Here is a 21509-nt window from a genome sequence, read left to right on the forward strand (position 1 = left end):
AGAGTGGTGATTGTTACACACCAAAGTTGAAACTAAATTGCATACCACAAATAAGAAATCAAGCTCATTTCATAGGATGCATGAAAGGTTGAAAAGAAAAGACCCCACTTAGCACATAATACTAAAATATTACTCTATATATCCTGAAATGGAGTGGCCAAATCATCGTCTAACATGTCTTCAAACACATGTTCCTCTACGTTGACAGGTTACAGTATCTATCCTGCAATAGTACATCACAAGCTGAGTGTCAAAATGCTGCCAGGTTTGAAATTGTATTTTGCACTACTCCTCAGAAACCCAGAAACTAAAATGCTGATTTCTTGATACTGATCTGAACATTATAGGTATCACAAAACTGAAACACAAGCAATCAAGTATTTCATGATCTAAATGCAGGCTACAATTTATGAACATAATAAGAATATTGTATAATTATGAGCTGATAACTAAAAATATGTCTCAATTAGACACATAATTGCAAATCTAACAGGGCAATATTATCAGGCAGCATTTGCTTACACTGCAACAATAATGTAGGCTGAAAACATAATGTTCTTTGATCACCCATCGGAATTCAGGACATTCAACAGTAATACATTGAAGGAGTTAAGCACATTCTTGTCATCGTTCCATACTAGAATGAATACTAATTGTCACCTAACCAATATTTTCCCTAACACATTGATGTTCTGTCTGAATTCGCTGAGCCTGCCAAAAGTTCAGCACAAACCAGAGAGAGTGTGGGAGGGAGGAGTTCCTCACCTTGTTGCTGCAGAAGCACAGCTGATCTAGGGGGTTGAAGGGGAGCACAGTAAAGAGGAGGCCCTTGTGGAGGAGAGAGGAGGAGAGGAGCGCTGTGGGTGGGGGCACAGATCAATGACAGACGGCTATGCTGCAGATCGAAGCTCGGTGGAAGCCTTGGCGGCTTGGCGGTTCAGATCGACGCCCTATGATATGGATGGCCGGCGCTGTGGCGGACGGTGTACGCGCGAGGGTGGCGAGCAAAGCTGGCGGCAGCAACGCTCAATGCTGCACACTCCGTGGCACCGTTCTCCCACACGAGCGAGAGAGGCATCGAGCAGGCCGAGCCCGATAATTGTCAGAAAAAAAAAGTGTGGCCTCCCATATTACTTTTCCGTTGGAATGGCCAAAAATACTCGTAAATTTAATAGGTTATGGCTCATCCAAGCAGCGTTTCGTGTTTATCCTGAAAAAGTTTATGGGCCTATAACCTACACTGGTGTTGGGCCAACTACAACCAATTAAAGCTGGCCCAAATATTGAAACTAGCTGAAGCTGGAAGGTCTGAAGATGAATTTTTTTCATTTTTAAATTTTTTTTTTAAAAAAATTACAGAAATAATCTATCGTTGGAAAAATTTACAAAAATAGACCCTGCCGCCCTAGTGGAGGGCGGCAAGCTGACGTGGCAGACGGCGGCTCGACGGGCGGTGACGGCCGATTGAAAAAGTTGAATTTTTTTCATTAACACCCTTGCCGCCCACTGCCAGGGCTGCAAGGGGCCTCCACGCAAAAAGCCAGCCCGGGAAGGGCCATTATCAACATAGCTGGAAAGAAACATTTGACTTGGTTTTTTTGCATCTAGGTCCCTTGCCGCCCTCTAGGAGGGAGGCAAGGGACCTAGATGCAAAAAAACCAGCCAAATGCTTCTTTCCAGCTGGGCAAATTGCATTTCGCCCCTTGCCGCCCACTGTAAGGGCGGCAAGGACCAAAGCGCAAAATGCGCACACGGCGCCGTCGAGCTGTCGTCTGCCATGTCAGCTTGCCGCCCTCCACTAGGGCGGCAGGGTTTATTATTGTAAATTTTTGCGACGATAGATTATTTCTGTAAATATTTTTTTAAAAAAATTTAAAAATGAAAAAAATTCGTCTGAAGATGCCCTGTCAAATATAGTGGTGTCGGGATTTCCGATGCCTCCTAGTCTTACCACCTAGTACTAATATTTGCACGCTTCATACATAGAAATTAAAACATATATAGTCAGCACGAGGCAAAATCTATAGGCTAGCATGAGGCATTCCTATTCGTAGGGCTACTTATACTCTGTGGAGGTTTTTACAATAGGTCAAGTTTATAACAAGGTAACACATTCTAGTATTAATTTGCATTACCTGTAAGGTAACATGAGTTATTTTGCCCTTTAAGATGAACCTAAAAAGAGCTAAAACTGTCTATAAGTTCAAACATTTCTTTTTGGTTTCTGATATGCCTCTAAGTATTAAAGTTTTAAGAGAGGTATCCTAAAATAACAATTAATGGCGTGATACTTTTTAGCACTTCTTCAAGTACCGTAAAATCACATCCAGTGCTATAGACTAGTACTATAAATTAATATAAAAAAGGGCTTTTAGGGTGCTTGAGAGGTATAGGAGGTACCTTCCACCCTACTTCAAATCCACCGTTGATTTAAAAAGGGTAAATTTGGAAATAGAGAATAACGTAAACACAGGCAGTTTAGTAGTAATTCTTTTAGACGGTTCAGTAATTATCATTCGTTAACTTGCTCTCCTTGCCAATTGATTTTTCCATGGAGTAAGATGGTAATCGACTGCTTGGCATTGCTATGTTTCGGTGGTATTTGCGTACAATTTCCTACAAATAAATTAAGAGCAATATGTTCTTTCACCCTAAAAGCATTACTTACAATAGGACCATTCATAACTTCTCTTCTGTAATCCATAAAGATAAGAGGCATATGCATGTCAATTATCTCCTTTCAGAATATTTGTACTTGGTTCTTGTTTTGATCAAGCTTAGTTATATGACTATGTTTTTATTTACAAATAAGTCTTACGCAAGATTACAAAGTTCGACGTCGCTAATTAATTGTACTGCTAGTTGATCTCTGGTTACCTAATATCAAGCACAGTTACCAAGTTTATCTCAGTAGTTTGTTAGAACCGGCCGTTGCCTTCTAATTTGATCTCACATACAAAATTACCTATATAACCCTCCATCTTTTTTTTTACTTAAATACCTGTCCCACATTTTTGTACCTTCCCATATCTATCTTTTATTATAGATCGTTAGATTACCAGCTATGAACGGCTATAGTGCCTCCAAAGCACCTTAGAAAGTCTCTGTAAAAAAATATGGCACCTCCTCAGAGTGTGATATTGCTCTTACAATAAGCTGGCATGACGAGGATGAAAAAATCAATTTGTTTGTTGTTTTACTAATGCTAAAGTGTTGGTGTAACTTGGGACGTCATTGTGAAGACGTTCCTTCAGCATGTATATAGAGAAAAAAATCATATAGGCTATTGTAAGTTCATTGGTTTTCTTATATGCCATCAAAAATTAGCCAGATATTGGTTGGATCCTTAATTTTTGTCTACAAAGTACTTCGGAGAAAAATACAGATGCAAAAGTGATATTTTTATCATGATCATCGTATACAAATGCAGGGAGTTAGAATGTGACAACTAATCTGGTACGGTATGTGCTATGCAGAGTATACGGACTACAGATACTGCACATTGGTGCCTTGAAGGCTTTTCTCAGCAAGCTTGCCGCCACTTTGTGTTGAATTTGTGCCATACTCTGTATAAGCTTCTCATAACTTTGTTTTGTGGTATGTCCTGTCTTGATAGACTCATTACTCAGGACTGTAGCTGCAAGGCATACATTCAGTAAGTCATCATTGAACTCTTGGATTTTTAGTTGGACATTTCTCTTATGCCACACTCCCACACCTCTCGAGATATAAATAACACGAACAAAGGAGTGTTTTACTTTTATCAAAATTTTTACCTTGCTCTTCTTTTATTTTCTCTTGCTATCAGTTATGCTGACAACAATAAAAATTTAACACATGATCCATTAATTATATAGTTTTAGAAACAAACCCCAGGTTTAACAGCTTAAACTATCCTAAAGAATATAATTGCAGGCGATGAACAGGTACTGCTGGAGATTTGGTCCGGTCAGACCGGACAGTGGTTGCCGACCAGACCGGCGTGTATCGAGCGGTCAGACCGGCCAGTCCGCGGTCTGACCGGCCGATTCTGGTTTCAGGTTTTTTCGTTGGATATCCGTGGATAGTTCATGTTTATGGCTTCTAATGGATAATATGCGTATGTAATACTGTTTTTTTGCTAACAATGAGTCAAGTTGGAGATAGCTTGGTCTCTAAATATGGTTTCTTTTATTTGATTCATGTGTAGGTATCTTAATGCCTCGGGAGAGTATTGCCGGTGATGGATTGGGAGTCAACTTGTAGATAAGGTGATGTCTGCATGGTCAGATATCACGCGTGATACTTAGGCCAAAGATCAAATGCACGTGGTTAGTGAAGATTCCATATGTCATACGAGTGAGATATTGTGTGCGTATGGGATGCGGAGTCGAATTTGGAAGGAGTCCAAATTTGGTATGATTGGAGTTTGCAAAATTGGTTTCTTGTATGAGTTTGGTTTGTTGGTTTAGGATGCCTACCTCATGTATAAATAGAGAGGGAGGGTGTGGCTTCCCGGTATCGCTTTTGAGAGCATTGAGTTGAGAGAATAGTTAGGGTTTCGAGTTTAGTCGAGATTTTCGTGAGGAGTGCTGTTGTTGTACTTTGTAAATACAGAGAGAAGTAATAAAGTTGTCATCTACATCAAGAGTTCTTCGATTTGTGTTTTTTCGGGTTCGGCGTTCTAACCTGTGAAACATCACCGGTCGGACCGGTGGCATCGCGGCGGTCAGACCGGTGGCGGCTTCAGGTGATGGCAGTTGATCTCGGCGGTCAGACCGGAGAAACAATCTCGGCCGGTCAGACCGACGGTTTCCAGGCGGTCAGACCGGCGCATCTACTCCGGTCAAACCGCGTGTCATCGAAATTGAGGGTAACTTTTAATTCCGCTAAAAGTTTTGGTTTTTGGGTACATCAACCATTCAACCCCCTCTGGTTGGCTTAGTTCTTGCTGTTCGGTCCAACATGGCGTTGTCTGAGAGATGCTTTTCACAGGGATAAGATCCCTGTTTGTAGATCTGATCTTTTAGATTTTATTCGTTTGAAGGGTGGAAAGAATTCTGTGTGGTTAACTATTTTTACTGCTTGCTTTTGGAGTTTGTGGATTGTGAGGAATAATTGGATTTTTAATAATAAACTGCTTTCAAATGTAATTAACTCGCCTCATCAAGTGATTTCTTTGTTAACACAGTGGAGTGGATTGGCACCTGTGAAATGAAGGGGAGAGTTGGATGTGTTAAGGGGATCTCTGCTTGTCAGTATACAAGAGATAGAAGGGGCTCCAACTCTGCAAACGCTGAGCCGGTTTATTCTTATGTCCTCAAATTGTATGTACTTTTTCTTTGTTTGAATCGGAACCTGTAGCGGCATGAAGGAGAGCTATGCCAGCTGGCACTCAAGTAAATTCTTCCCTGGCTTGTTTAGCTGTGACAGCAGCAGTGAAGAATCTTATGTTAGTGTTTTGTTGGTTGTTTTGGAGAGCCTGCATGCTCGTATAATGCTCTGTCGAAAGCTAGAAATCCCAGCATCCTAGCTTCCTTTTCCTTTTTGTTTTTCCTGGGTGTAAGACTCTTATGCTTTCAAGTAAAGCTGGGCGGATGACCGTCTTTTCTCAAAAGAAAAGTATGAAATGGCATCGTCACGGCATGAGACTTGGCGATGGAGGAGTTCCCGTTGGATGTCCTTCCTATTTCGAAAGTAGTTCTATGAGCAACTTGCTATGGTATTCTCTGAAGCCTCCTAGTCCTACGATTCTCCACCTGAAGATTACGATGGCGATGACACGTCAGGTGCCATTGTAAGAGTATACTTCAAGTTGACTGGGATGTACTATAGGATTGTTTGATACTATAATCGACATGCATCTCATCTCCAACTTTTCTAAAAGCAGAGTAAGCTGGCATGAGGCAACATGCTCCTATTTTATAATAGAGTCAGCTAAAATGTAATTGGTTAGATCTGGTGAAATATATTGTTCACTGATTTAATTTTTATGGTAAATGTTTGAGCATTAATTACACTACCTGTTATAAACAAAAAACTAGAATTCCTAATAACAAACCAAAATCCCCTACACGATTAGTTACAAAACCTTGACGCATTTAATTATGAAAGTTGGCTAAGTAGTTCATCCTCTTAGTCCGAGAGATGAACAAAATAGAAGTTTCTAACATAATCTATTTTGATTACTTCATAATAGTTATTTATCTGCCCACCTCCACGGTTTATTTTATTAAATGTGTGAGAAAAAAAAGGACGCTTTCATGAGAACATGCATAATCCATGTTTTTTTAGAGTGATGCTTCGGTGCTATCTACTGATAGTATTATACTACCAGTATTATTAGGGGTAAATTAGTAATTTACTAATACAATGAATAGGAGTTACTTTGTCATTTATGTTTTAATCCCAGCTAAATCGATCTATGGTCATCCATTGCACTGGCATCGCTCATATTTCAACAAAAAAGCCAAAAAAGGAGAAAAAAAGGTTTAATCACTACTAAATGACGGTTATACGCTAAATAGATCTGAGCCTCTCGATCAAATGAGATGATAGTATAAATAGATCTGAACCTCTGGATCAAATGAGATTAACGATTCAGATTGATTTCTACAATCAGCATAGATGAGGCTCTTCTTTTTATAGTTGGGATTTTTTTTTGGTGGAGCCAAGGGGGTTGATTTACAGGCTATATTGTGGTCTGACATGCAAAGTGTTAAGACAATAATCTACTCGCACGGTGATGTCCAGAGCACTCATTGCTTCTCATTGTACAACCATATATCTCCAAATTTGTGAAATTGTTCGGTGGCTCTCCCTTGTCTGTGTCATGCTTCATCACTGCTGATCAGGGCCAGCCTGCCGTGCCAATTGCCCCAGTTGCACCGTGCAGACTGAGTTGACAGTTTCACATAATCCTATGTCTAAGGTTTTCAATTCCGCTGGAGCGTGCCAATGTCTAGCACAGGTGGCATGTGGTGCAGAAGATGTTTTTTGTGCATGAAGGACATGATTCCGAAGAGAGTTCGAGCATCAGCCATCTACTTTAGTTTTCTGAAAGGCCTTGTGGTCCAACTGTTTGCACTAACAGAGTAGATGGCTGATACTCGAACTCTCTTCCGATAAATCATGTTTCTGCCCTACAAATTCTTTAAACTGATCAGCCATCTACTTTAGTTTTCTGCCGATCAGCCATCTACTTTAGTTTTCTAACAGTTATCAAAATGATTTATCCATCCAATAACAGTTGCCAGCCATCCAAATGATTTAATTCGAAAACACTGATCAGCCATCTACTTTGGATGGCTGACAACTGATGTAAATACTGTTAGAAATACTGATGTAAATACTGATTTGAGATTTGTAAATACTGATGTAATTAAATCATTTGAGATTTGTAAATACTGATGTAAATACTGATCAGCCAGCCATCCAAATGATTTAATTCGAAAACTGATCAGCCATCTACTTTAGTATTGACTATGGGAGGGTTGTTGGACTATGCGTATATATAATCATCATGTTTCTGCCCTCCAAATTCTTCCAAATCTAGAGGAAGGAACGAGGTGTTGTTGCTCCCATTTTTTTTTTTTTTTGAGACAGATCAACATTACCATTGACCCGGCTTTTGGGAGAAAGCCAAAGGTGAGAGCAAACAGAGTCTTATACAAAAAGAAAGAAAACATCACACAAAAGACACAAAGAGTTGGGAACACCAGCATACATGATCACCGCACAAGCTTATAGTCTAGACATAAGAAACCCCTAAGAAACAAAAGCCCAGCATAAGAGCTAAATGGATGTTGGCAAAATTGTCGCCTTCACTTGAGAGAGCTTTCCCAGCACCGCTTCACGCCATTCCTCCAAAACTGCACGCTCGTCCTCTTTTAGCAACATGTCTCATTTCTGAGTAAAGGAGATAGCACGATAAACCACTTGAAGAGGAGATTTGATCAAAACATCATTAAACACCCAATCATTCCTTATGAGCCACAAAGACCAGCACAAACTAGCAACTAATAAAACCCAAGCCTTTTCCTTCTTTTCCTCCCCTATCAGACCCATACCATCCCAAAAAGAAGAGGGAATCTTAGACAGATTCAAAGCCTCTTTCAAAACGCACCAAGAAAAAACAACAACAGGACATTTGAACATAATATGTGTAGTGGATTCACATTTAGAGCAAAGTTTACAGAATTCATCACCCCCCTTCCAACCCCTTTTAACCAATTGAGCTGCGCAAGGGAGTCTATTTCTCCCCATCAAATACAAAAAGTGTTTAATCTTTTGAGGAATTTTACTTTTCCAGATCTTATTCATGTCGATATCTCGAACCCCCCAAACGACACGTAATTATAGATTGATTTTGTAGTAAACCCCTTCTTTCCATTTCTAAGCATCTCCCTCAACTCCCTCACCTCTCTCTCCCTATGCTCATCAAGATTCCTTCTAAAATTCAGACTCCAGCCCCCCTGTATTGAATAAATCCCTCACACTAGCACTTTGGTCATAACTGATGTCAAACAAATCAGGAAACCTCACTTTCAGAGAAGTGTCCCCCAGCCAAAGATCCTTCCAAAACTTAACCCCACAACCATTGTGCACCTCCTTGGTCACTATTTTGGACATCCAGCTCTTACAGTTATGTAGCCCCTTCCAAAACTGAGATCCACCCAACTCTGAACTATCAAAGAAACTGCCATTCCTCATGTATTTTTTTCCTCCGGAGCTCTAGACACATGTCAGTCGCCCCACTCTCCAGCTTCCAAATCCACTTGCTCAGGAGACACATATTCATAGTTCTGGTTTCCATAAACCCCATTCCACCAAACTCTTTTGGTCTACATAGGGCATCCCATCTAATCATATGATACTTCTTCTTTCCACCCACACCTTGCCAATAGAAGTTACTCCTTACAAAGTCCAACTTTTGATGGAAGTCCTCAGGTAGGTGTTGCTCCCAATTTGTAATACGAGTCCACAAAAAAGGAGTGTGAGCAGAAAAGTGATTCATTTGATCCGGTTTAACTGGAGCACTCGGTTCTACAGACAATTGTCATGTACCAGATTTGTCTTGTATGCGTGTTATCTAAACAAGAGACACATAATATAAAAGAATACACACTAGCTTCATAAGTTCTGAACTGTTTATATTGATGTGGCTGTGACATTTTTTGTAAATAATAGTATTTTAATATAAAATCATCAAAATTAGAATGCTGACAGGGGTCATGTATTACTTTGGAAGGCTGATAGGGATCTCTGTTGTATGCTGTAGTTATTTTTGGTCGGCATGGCGATGGAACAGAAATAAATTTTATTAAGATGGTAAAGTTAGAATAACAGCAAAATAATGATTGCAATCTCTCTTTCAGGCTGACATTATGGATCTCTTGAATATCCACGCATTATGCTCCTTTCTAATCATCCATGTGACGAGGAATAATATTACTCCCGAACTCAAGACCAGGCGATCAAAATTTTGAAACTCTACTTCTATTTCTGCACAACTAGTCTTGGAAGTTATCCAGCTCTGGCCGGCAACCCAAAGGCCAAATCCTTGATCTTATCATGTCCGAGATTCAGTTGCAGATATAACCGCAAGCCAGAAATATATAGGTCAAGACATGACTCCTGATCCTTGCACAGTAAGTAAACTGGGTTATGAGGCCAGCCTCTACGACTGAGAGCAGCCCACTCTACTTCCAGCTAAGCTCACTGTGATGAAGAAAGGTCTTGCATGTTCTCATTTCATCGCGGCATCCATGAGGGATGAAATACCCCAATTAGATATTGGATAGAAATTTGTAGATGCTGATATAAACATTGTACTGCCGGGTTCTCCAATGCCTCCTAGTCCAACTACTACTATATATATATATACAATTTGCACATTGTGTACTTGCATTGTGTAGTATAATAGATAGAATGTACATATATGACATCTCACGCCATATACATATTTCAACGAACCTACACACACATAACCCATAAACCTTTGCACTAGCACTGGTGGAGAAACCATCTTTCGTCGGTCGGCCGATTTCCACAATAGTCCCGGATGCAATAAAAACCGGGGCTAAAGATAATCTTTAGTCCCGGTTCAAAAGGGTAACGGGCATATTTGATCTTTAGTCCCGGTTTGTGTTACCAACCGGGACTAAAGATTTAGTCCCGGTTCGAATGCTGTCAGGTCATGTCAGGCCCCCCCGGGATCTTTAGTCCCGAATACCAACCGGGACTAAAGTCGTAACTTTAGTCCCGGTTGGTAGCACCAACCGGGGCTAAAGACGGTGATCTTTAGCCCCGGTTGGTGCTACCAACCGGGACTAAAGTCCCACCCCTATATATATGTCTTCTTCCTCCTCCAGCTGCCCGAGCAAGCTTCAAAATTTCTTCAAAAAAGAGGGGAGGTCATGCCAAAATTTCTATTGAATTTATTTTGGTGATTACATACAAATCGGAGGTGCCTAAAAGGTTTGCAACTCCATCCTCCAATGTTTTTTTTTGTCATACTACATTTGCACCTATGTTTTGCACACTTTTTTTGTCTCCAAAATTTAGTTGTAAGTTGATGAGAGAGAAAATGTGTGTGGGGAAGAAAGAATATATAGAAATTTAGTTCATTTGCTAAACAAGGTTTTATAAAATAGTTGGGAAGGAAAACTCTAGTGAAAGTTAATCTTAAATAATAGAAAACAAACTAAAATGAAAATTAAAAGAAGTAAAACACATTAAAATTAGTTTAAAACTTTACAAATAGTTTTTAAGAATTATTTGGTGTAATATTTTATGATTTTTGTATGAATAAAGATATCTTATAATTATTGTATGACTGTCATTATTGTAAGAATAATTATTTGTGTACGGTTTTTTTGACTCATGTAGATGGATCGGCCATGGATGTACGCTGACCGGCGGTCCAAAGAGTTTATTGACGGCGTGCACTACTTTTTGAGAGTGGCCGAAGCTAACAGGCAAAGGGGTTTTATTTGTTGTCCATGCAATAAGTGTAAGAATCAGAAGGAGTATTCTGCATCCAGGACTATTCATTTCCACTTGTTTGAGTCGGGGTTCATGCCAAGCTATAATTGTTGGACATCTCACGGAGAGCAAGGTGTTGAAATGGAAGAAGATGAAGTGGAAGACGACAATATTCCGGACTTTGCTCAGTATGTTGGATTTGAAGGAAATCAAACGGGCGAGGAGGAAATAGCTGCTGATGGTAACGACGTTGCGGATGATCTTGGTCAGATGTTGCAGGACGCCAGGGAGGACTGCGAAAGTGAAAAGGAGGCCCATAAATTGGACAAGATGTTGGAGGACCACAGAACTTCGTTGTACCCAGGTTGCGAGCAGGGGCACAAAAAGTTGGATACCACTCTAGAGTTGTTGCAATGGAAGGCAAAAAATGGGGTTAGTGACAAGGCATTTGGCGATTTATTGAAACTCATCAAGAACATTCTTCCGGGGGGAAACAAATTGCCCGAGGCAACGTACGAGGCTAAGAAGATAGTCTGCCCGTTAGGACTGGAAGTTCATAAGATTCACGCATGTCCGAACGATTGTATCCTATATCGCGGTGAGGAGTATGAGAACCTAGAAGCATGCCCTGTTTGCAAAGCACTACGATACAAGATTAGACGGGACGATCCAGGAGAAGTTGATGGGCAGCTAACAAAGAAGAGAATTCCTGCTAAGGTGATGTGGTATTTCCCTATAATACCACGGCTAAGGCGTTTGTTCAGGAACAAGGGGAATGCTAGAATGTTGCGATGGCACGCTGAAGAGCGTCAACAGGACGGGATGCTGAGACACCCCGCCGATGGTTCGCAGTGGCGAAACATCGACAGAAAATTTAAAGAATTTGGAAAGGACGCACGAAACATACGGTTTGGTTTGAGTACGGATGGCATGAATCCTTTTGGAGAGATGAGCAGCGGCCATAGCACTTGGCCCGTTACGATGTGTATCTACAACCTCCCCCCCTGGCTATGCATGAAGAGGAAGTACATAATGATGCCGATTATTATTCAAGGCCCCAAGCAACCTGGTAACGACATCGACGTGTACCTAAGACCACTGGTCGAAGATCTTAAACAGTTGTGGAAGAAGGAAGGTGTCCCCGTGTGGGACGAGGACAAACAGGAGGAGTTTAACCTACGAGCGCTGCTGTTCGTAACCATCAACGATTGGCCTGCACTTAGCAACCTATCCGGACAGTCCAACAAGGGGTACAAGGCTTGCACTCACTGTATGGATGAAACAGAAAGTACGTATCTTAAGCACTGTAGGAAGGTTGTATACATGGGTCATCGTCGATTCCTTGCAGCAAACCACCCGGTACGGAAGAAAGGCAAGCACTTCGAACATAAGGCCGACCACCGTACGAAGCCTAAACATCGCAGCGGGAAAACAGTGTTTGCTATGGTTAAAGATCTTAAAGTAGTGTTCGGAAAGGGGCCTGGAAGCCAGCCTATAGAGAGCGAAGATGGTCACGCGGCGATGTGGAAAAAGAACTCTATATTTTGGGAGTTACCATATTGGGAATTCTTGGACGTACGCCACGCAATCGACGTGATGCACCTCACTAAGAACCTTTGCGTAAACCTTCTTGGCTTCCTAGGTGTATACGGAAAGTCGAAAGATACACTGGAAGCACGTAATGATCTGAAGCATATGGAACAACGCGGCGACCTTCACCCGGAACCAAAGGAGAAAGGAAGCCATTACTTGAGTCCAGCCAGCTACACTCTTAGCAAGGCAGAGAAGGAAAGTATGTTTGAATGCTTGGAGAGCATAAAGGTATCGTCTGGATACTCCACGAATATCAAGCGAATAATAAGCACGAAGGAGAAGAAGTTCACAAACCTAAAGTCTCATGACTGTCACGTGTTGATGACACAACTGCTACCAGTTGTAATAAGGGGTATCCTTCCAGACAATGTCCAGGCAACAATAACAAAGCTATGTGCATTCATGAACGCAATTTCGCAGAAGGTCATCGATCCGGATAGATTAGAAGCCCTTCAGAATGAAGTGGTGCAATGTCTCGTCAGTTTTGAGTTGATATTTCCACCTTCATTTTTCAATATAATGACGCATCTGCTTTGTCACCTTGTGAAAGAGATCCGTATTCTCGGGCCTATGTACCTACACAACATGTTTCCTTTCGAGAGGTACATGGGCGTTCTGAAGAAGTATGTTCGTAACCGTGCTCGTCCAGAGGCAAGCATCGCCAAGGGTTATGGAACAGAGGAGGTCATCGAATTTTGCGTAGAATTTATCGAAGACCTTCGCCCAATCGGGGTACCTGAATCACGCCATGAAGGGAGACTACGGGGAAAGGGAACTCTCGGAAGGAAAGCAATAACGACGGTAGACAACAATTTATTCCGTAAAGCCCATTTCACTGTTCTGCAACACTCTTCATTGGTAGCTCCTTACATCGAGGAGCACTTGGCTCTAGTTCGCGCCAGGAACATCGGTAAGTCCGATGCATGGATTACACGGCATCACATTGATACTTTCCCCGCGTGGCTACGACAACATCTCATGGGTAACGAGTCGATCAACCAACAACTTGCCTTCCTGGCGAGGGGACCGTCTGGGTCGATCGCGACATTCCAGGGATATGAGATCAATGGGTACACATTCTACACGAGAGCCCAAGACATGAAGAGCACGAACCAAAACAGCGCTGTTCGTGTCGATGCCATGGGACACGATGGAACAACTGCCACGTATTACGGTGCCATCGAGGACATATGGGAACTTGACTATGGTCCTCTCAAGGTTCCTCTGTTCCGGTGCCAATGGGTTAGGTTGACTGGTGGAGGCGTAATGATTGATGACAGTGGGATGACAACTATTGACCTTAACAAGGTTGGATACTCGGACGAACCTTTTGTCCTTGCCAATGATGTAACGCAAGTCTTTTTCGTGAAGGACATGTCTAGCAAAGGAAAGAAGGGCAGAGGGCCTGATGAGCCTAAGCGTCAAGTGGTTCTCGCAGGCAAAAGAAAAATCGTCGGAGTTGAGGACAAGACTGACGAGGATTACGATCAGTTCGATGGGCAACCCCTTTCACGGTGACGATTGACCCTAGCATTCTCCTATCAAATGAAGACACCCCTTACTCACGCAGCGATCACAAGGAGGGAACAATAGTGAGGAGAAAGTACGTGCGGTCAACCGTCACCGCCGATGTAATGCCGTATATATTGTGTACACGATGTAAACTATTTTGGATGTATTGATTATCCAAATAAATCAATTGATGTATGGCATATGTTAATTACGCACGATTATTAGAGGTTTCAACAAGTTTAAATCATGTATATGCTAGTTATATGTGATACTTACAATTTTTAAAAGTTTTAAATCACACAGGTGGCAATTTCATATGTATGTTAATTAGAGTTTTTAACATTTAATTTACTAGCATTCATATGCTAATTATAATTGACTAGAGGATTTTTAAAAGTTTTAAATCACGCAAGTGGCAATTTCATATGTTAATTAGAGTTTTTAACATTTAATTTACTATCATTCATATGCTAATTATAATTGACTGGAGAATTTTTAAAAGTATTAAATTTAATATATTTTTAAAACTATCATTCATATATTAGAGTTTTTCACAATTTAATTTACTATCTTTCATATGCTACTTATATATGACTATTCGAATTTTTAAAAGGTTTAAATCATGCATGTGGCATTTACATATGTTAATTAGAGTTTTTAGCATTTAATTTAATATAATTCCTACGCTAAGTATATATGATGATTACAATTTTTATTAATTTTAAATCATGCAGTATGTACATACATATCTTAATTAGAGTTTTTACCAATATAATTATATCATTCATATATATGCTAAGTATATATGATTATTGGAATTTTTATTAATTATAAGTCATATATTTGCTTATTACGATTTATCCACTTAATTTATTACAGACAAAAATAATTTTTCGAAGTAATTGTCATTAATCTTTGTACTTTAAATAATGTTAATGCATTAACTTCTATTTTATAAACACATATGTAAGCGAAAATCATATGCAGTGCTATAATCTTTAGTCCCGGTTCTTAACCCTAACCGGGTTTAAACAGAATTTCGAAATAGCGGGAAAAGATATTTACTCCCGGATATCTTTAGTCCCGGTTGTTCTCAACAACCGGGAGTAAAGATCTTTTCTTTACTCCCGGTTGTTCTCAACAACCGGGACTAAAGATATCTTTAGTCCCGGTTGTTGAGAACAACCGGGAGTAAAGATCCGGGGGTATATATATTCCCGGTGCGCCCTCGTCTTCGTCACCAACACTTAGACGTTTTCGGCCGATCGATCTCTCTCGGCCTCTCTCCTTCGCCGCCACTGCCTAGGGTAAATCCCCACGCCGACGCCGCCGTATCTCGCCGTCGTCTCGAGCTCGTCGTCCTCGCTGCCGCCTCCGCCTCCTCCGCTGCCGCCGCATCTCTGGGGTGAGAGCCGCCGCCGCCAGAACGAGGGAACGAACGTGAATGAGAACAAGCGAACGAACGTGAATGAGAACGAGCGAACGAATGTGAACGAGCTAGGGAACGTGAACGAGCTAGGGAACGTGAACGAGCGAACGAACGAGGACGAACGTTAACGTGAAATGCAATATATATATATATATATATATATTTATATATATATATATATATATATATATATATATATATATATATATATATATATATATATATATATATATATATATGTTACTTCGCATTTATCCTAATACATCTTTTTGTATCTTGCAGAAAAGACGTGTTGTCGGAGTCGTCCGTCAAGCCTGAGTGGAAGAGCTAGCCCTAGAAGGAATTGGAGCAGGCAAGTGACGTAATAATATAAATGATTGTTATATTTGTAATGCAATTAATTAAGATTATTAGACCTGTAATTAGACTTATCATATAAGATTGTGTAGTGTTCTAATATTATTTGAGTTTTAATATAAGATTATTTTATTGCAAATTAGACTTAGTCTGACATTATTGACTACGGAATTGGTGCGACTCCTAGCAATTGACTATTGTAGTCTTAATTAGACTTAGCATATACGCACGAAACACTTAGCATACATGACTATTTTAGTCTTAGCATGTAATATTATTTGAGTTTTAATATAAGCTTACTTTATTTGTAATTAGACTTAGTATGTAATTATTGACTACGGAATTGGTGCGACAAGTAGCAATTGACTATTGTAGTCTTAATTAGACTTAGCATATACGCACGAAACACTTAGCATATACATGACTATTTTAGTCTTAGCATGTAATATTATTTGAGTTTTAATATAAGATTATTTTATTTGTAATTAGACTTAGTATATAATTATTTACTAGCTAGGGTTGTATAATATACGTCACCTAGACTTAGCTTATATCACGATTTGTAATTAGACTTAGCACGTAAGGTTGTGTAGGGTTCTAATGTACGACATTTACACTTAGCATACATGACTTAGATTGTTAAAACATAAATGTATCGTGACTTAGCAGATGTTTCTTGTATCAACAGATGGCTGACCGCGATGAGGAACAGATATTGTACGATACAATCGCGGAGGGAAGCAGCCAGTACTGGAATGAAGAAGAGGGGAACGAGGATCCAAACCAGTACTTGAACGAGGAAGGAAACGTGGAGAGGGATGCGGAAGGGAACCAGCAGGGGCACGTGGAAAGGGATGTGGAGGGGAACCAGGAGGAGGAGGCTAGTGGTAGTCAACCCTCCGTTGGACAGAAGAGGGCACGCGGGCAACGAGGTGCAGCGAAGAAGCTTGAGGGTCGGCACATCATAACGGAAGTGCAAGAAGATGGACGTCCAAGTGCCCCGGCCGAAGCCGCCAAGAACTATGTACGTCACAGCGGTTGGGTTGTGCGGGATAACGTGCCTGTCAGTACGGTGTACTGGCGAAGAACAAGGGCACGCGGAGATCATGAGAGCTTTGTCCCAGATTCGGAGAAAGAGATGCTGTGGACCACAATGCTCGAGACATTCACCCTTCCTGCGGGTACAGAGGACAAAGTGAAAAGGTGGACTCTGAAGAAAATGGCAGAACAGTTTCAGAGCTTCAAGGGAGATCTGTACCAGAAGTATATACTGAAGGGGCAGACACCGAACTTCGACACATTCCCAAAGCTAAGGGATCACTGGGACGAGTTCGTTGCATATAAGACAGGTGAACAAGGGCAGGCGATGATGGAAAGAAACAAAGAAAATGCCGCCAAGAAGAAGTACCATCACCACTTGGGGTCAGGAGGCTATAGCGTCGCGATACCGAAGTGGGAGGAGATGGAGGCTAGCTTGATTGAGAGGGGTATCGAACCGGCAACAGCCAATTGGCCGGAACGATTGAAGTTCTGGTACTATGCTCACGGTGGAACGCTCAACCCAGCTGATGGCTCACTGGTCTTCGGCGATCAGATACGAGAGGCTGCGCGACGACTAACAGATGCAGTGGAAGCCTCCTCTCAGGGCACGTTCCGACCAGACAGAGATAGGGACGAGCTGACACTCGCCCTGCAGACTCCAGAGCATCCAGGACGAACACGAGGGAAAGGGGTGATTCCTTGGAAGATTGGTTTCAAGGAGGACATCCACACGTACAGGAGTCGGATGAGGAGCAAGAGAGATACCGAGGCGAAGATTGCAGACCTAGAGTTCCGGGTATCGAGCTACGAACTCAACATGCAAGAGGAGGTGGCAAGGAAGGTTGATGAACGCATGGCCGCACATCGGTCCCATGATCCCCAGCCGACCATTCCTCCTGCAATGGTGAGCCCGTCAGGAAACCGTAGCAGCTGCGCCTCAACGGGGCAGGTAGGATCACAGAGCATGGACGCCATGCAAACACAGGACGAATCGACCTGTCCCGTTGATGACATCACTCAGCGGACACCATGTGAGCTGCATATTCCTTTCAAGAACTTATCAATAAAGGTAAGATTTAGCCATTCCGCTAGTTGCTGCTTATATATGTTGATTACTAATAAATAATCTCTCACAACATGAAGGTGGTGTCGGGCATGGCCATCCCAACGGACCCTTCAGGTACTTACCACTGCAGGCTGATTCCACCAGGATACTCGAAGGTCGAAGTTGAGTTGGTCGAAGGCGCGTACGAGGACCTCGAGCTGGATTACCCTGGAGGAGACGGTGAGACGCATCTACGAGACACAAGTCATGCCATTATTCTATGGCGCAGGCGGTACATCATCCTCCCTGGGCGACAAGCGGCGTCTCGTGCACCATCTCCTCCGGCTCCGCCATCTCCTCCTCAGGATCCTGCACCGTCTCCTCCTCATGCTCCGCCAGCACCGTCTCCACCTCAGGCTCCAGCATCGACTCCTCCTCAGGATCCTGCACCGACTCCTCCTCGTGCTCCTACACCTACTCCTCCGCAAGCTCCTCTTCCGGCACCTTCAAAGTCAAGGGCCCCCCCCCCCCAGCTCCACCGCCTGCCCACACAAGGGCAACGAAGAAGGCGAAAGTTGACGCCGCCAAGAACAAGGACCCGGGGTACGATTGCACGCAAGAGGAGCTTGACGCTTACGTTGCATCAGAAGTCAAGAGACAATTCAAGCCTCGAAGTCCAGAAAAGAAGATTCCTATAGACCCTAGTGTCAGGAACTTCTTCAGGGGTATGTCTGCACCTGTCAAGGAGGCCATCAAGCTATCGGACTATGAGCGAACGCTGAAGAAAGCATCTTCTGGAAAGTCCAAACCAGTCCCTCAGCTTGGAGAGCAACCAAACCAGGAGATCGAGCCGTTGGTGACCGGGGAAGACATGACGATAGAAGAATTTATTATTGACACCGGTCTAACTACGGATCAATTGCTAGGAGTCGCACCAATCGAAAAGGCGGAATTGAAATACATGTATGAACTCGGTAAACCGCTTGTCAAGCCCGAGCTGGTGCAGTCCCTACCCACACAAATGTACAAGTTCCATCAGCTGTACGTGGAGATGAGCGCCACCGGTAGAGAGATGATTGGAGCGAGGATCAGGGACCCGGACTTCTTGCAAGGAGATGATATTCTCTGGATCAATTTCAAGGGAATCTACGAAGTATACCAGCTGGACGCCCTCGACGTCTCTATTATGAGTTGCTGGACTTTGTAAGTATATCGTTCAATTATAATTCTTAATTACTACGTCTCCTTTAATTAATTAGGTCCTTGTATATAAGTAGACTATATAAAATAAAATACTCCCTTTTATCGTTGTAGAATGGAGATTCAAAGGGCCCGACGGCGGAGGGTTTTCGATACTGGATTCATCGACCCTCGGAGAGTAAACGTTGCAATGCTCGACCAATATCCGCAGGAAACAGAGGACAATCTCGCCCATCTCCTGAAGGCGCAGCATTACAAGACGTTCATACTGTTACCGTACAACACAGAGTTAGTTTAATTTTACTGTCTTCCTACATACCAAATTTCATTCCCGTACGAACTTGCTAAGTGTTTCATATGTAATGCATCCCACGCACATTGCAGATTCCACTGGGTGCTTTTACTCTTCGACCTGTCGGCCTGCACCGTCAATGTATATGACTCAATGGATAAAAAAGAGTCTACGTTTGACAAGGTTTTCGAACTTATAGACAGGTACTGGCATAAGTTTCTCTGTTAATTAAGAAATTCTTGTTATGTTAATTATTTCTACTACGAATCATATCTTTAAACTCCATGTAGGGCATGGTTTCGGTTCCGTCATTTGGTCCGCGGCAACTGGAGAGAAAGACTTAGGCGGAGGTTTAAATTTCCTGTGAGTACACATGCTCTACATTTATATTTCTCCGATTCAAATTAATACATACAACTGTATATTAATTAGATCTCACGCCGTTAATTTGTCATTTATTTGTAGTGCGCAAAGCAAAAGCAGGGAACTAACTTGTGCGGCTACTACGTGTGTGAGTATTGCCACTGCCTTGCAGACCAAATCATCACCACAAGAGAGCTCGATGTACGTACAAATAAATTCAAAATTTCATTACGTAACGATTTCTTGTTTAATTACTAATCAATTTCATACATTCATATAGTTTATTCGCATGAGGGATAACCTGACCACACACAAGGAATTTATCGCAGCGGTTCAAGAACAACTCATGGGATTCATCAACGAAGAAATCCTTGATCCCAAGGGTGAATTCTACTACGACGGAAACATAATTCACCGGTCCTTAGCTTCTGAGCTAGCAGCGACTACTACTACATCGAAATCGTAGCTAGCTAGGACATATAATGGATTGTAATTAATACATGACTACATATGTTTCTATATGCATGTGTACACATTTTCTATAATGTAAATATATTTTGGTCATATATATATCTATATACATATGCATTTGCATAACATATATATGTATAAATACATATATATTATGCATGTATATACATATGTACTGAACCATATATACATATAATATAATATAATATATATATATATACATATATATATGTATGCATATATATGTATTGAAACATATATATGCATGGTTTATATATATATATATATATATATATATATATATATATATATATATATATATATATATATATATATATATATATATATATATATATATATATATATATATATATATATATATATAAACCATGCAGCAACAGGGCCATGCAAAAAAAAAAAAGGTCAGCTCGATCTTTAGTCCCGGTTGGTAAGATCGATCTTTACTCCCGGTTATTTCACCCAGATAGCGATCTTTAGTCCCGGATTGGTACTCCCGGTTTGGAAACCGGGACTAAAGGGGGGTTACGAACCGGGACTACAAAGGTTTCTCCACCAGTGTAGAAGTCTTTACTTTCTTATATATATATTTCCGTCCAACACTATCTAGACTTTAATGTGAAACTATTTCCATCATATTACAACACATGGGCCTCGCAGGCAGACGCAACATGTGGTTATCGCAAGCAAGCGCTGTACTTCTCGAAAACCACTATGTAACGAAAGCATCTTAATTCTGCATTATCATTTTAATCACGCATATTAATTAGTAGAGAAACCTCTCTCCTGCTGATGCACATGCCAACTCGACACACTATCAGCATTCACCAAACCTGACTCACTGGTGGAGAAATGATCTTTACTCGCGGTTTGGAATCTCTTGTAGTCCCTTTTTTTAACTGGGACTAAATATCACTATCTTTAGTCCCGATTCAAATACCCAGGACTAAAAATCGATCTTTAGTTCCGGTTAGTAACACCAACTGGGAGTAAAGAGGGGAATCTTTAGTCCCGTTTGGTAGTAAAACCGGGACTAAAAAGGGTAGCGCCATGTCTCTGGTCCCATTCTTCTCTTTTTTTTTTCATTGTTGTTTGCATATTGATTTCACATCAGTCTCACCAAAATCACAAAATCATCACAAATTCCAAATCGAGATGCTCCCTACATCCCCAGATCGAAGTAAAAGCATCACAAATCATAATATTCACATAAAAAATTGTCA

General features: G+C 41.4%; 1 protein-coding gene across 1 annotated transcript; it reads left to right on the plus strand.

Moving 5' to 3' along the window:
- The first annotated feature begins 10869 nt into the window (after positions 1-10869).
- Positions 10870-19662, plus strand: LOC112939322 (uncharacterized). Its single transcript, XM_066311694.1, has 4 exons — positions 10870-11873; positions 12276-12690; positions 18814-19139; positions 19638-19662. The coding sequence occupies exons 1-4, from the start codon at positions 10870-10872 to the stop codon at positions 19660-19662; spliced, it is 1770 nt and encodes a 589-aa protein (XP_066167791.1).
- The last annotated feature ends 1847 nt before the right edge of the window (positions 19663-21509 follow it).

The sequence above is a fragment of the Oryza sativa genome, chromosome 6 (assembly GCF_034140825.1).
Source record: "Oryza sativa Japonica Group chromosome 6, ASM3414082v1".
Classification (NCBI taxonomy): domain Eukaryota; kingdom Viridiplantae; phylum Streptophyta; class Magnoliopsida; order Poales; family Poaceae; genus Oryza; species Oryza sativa.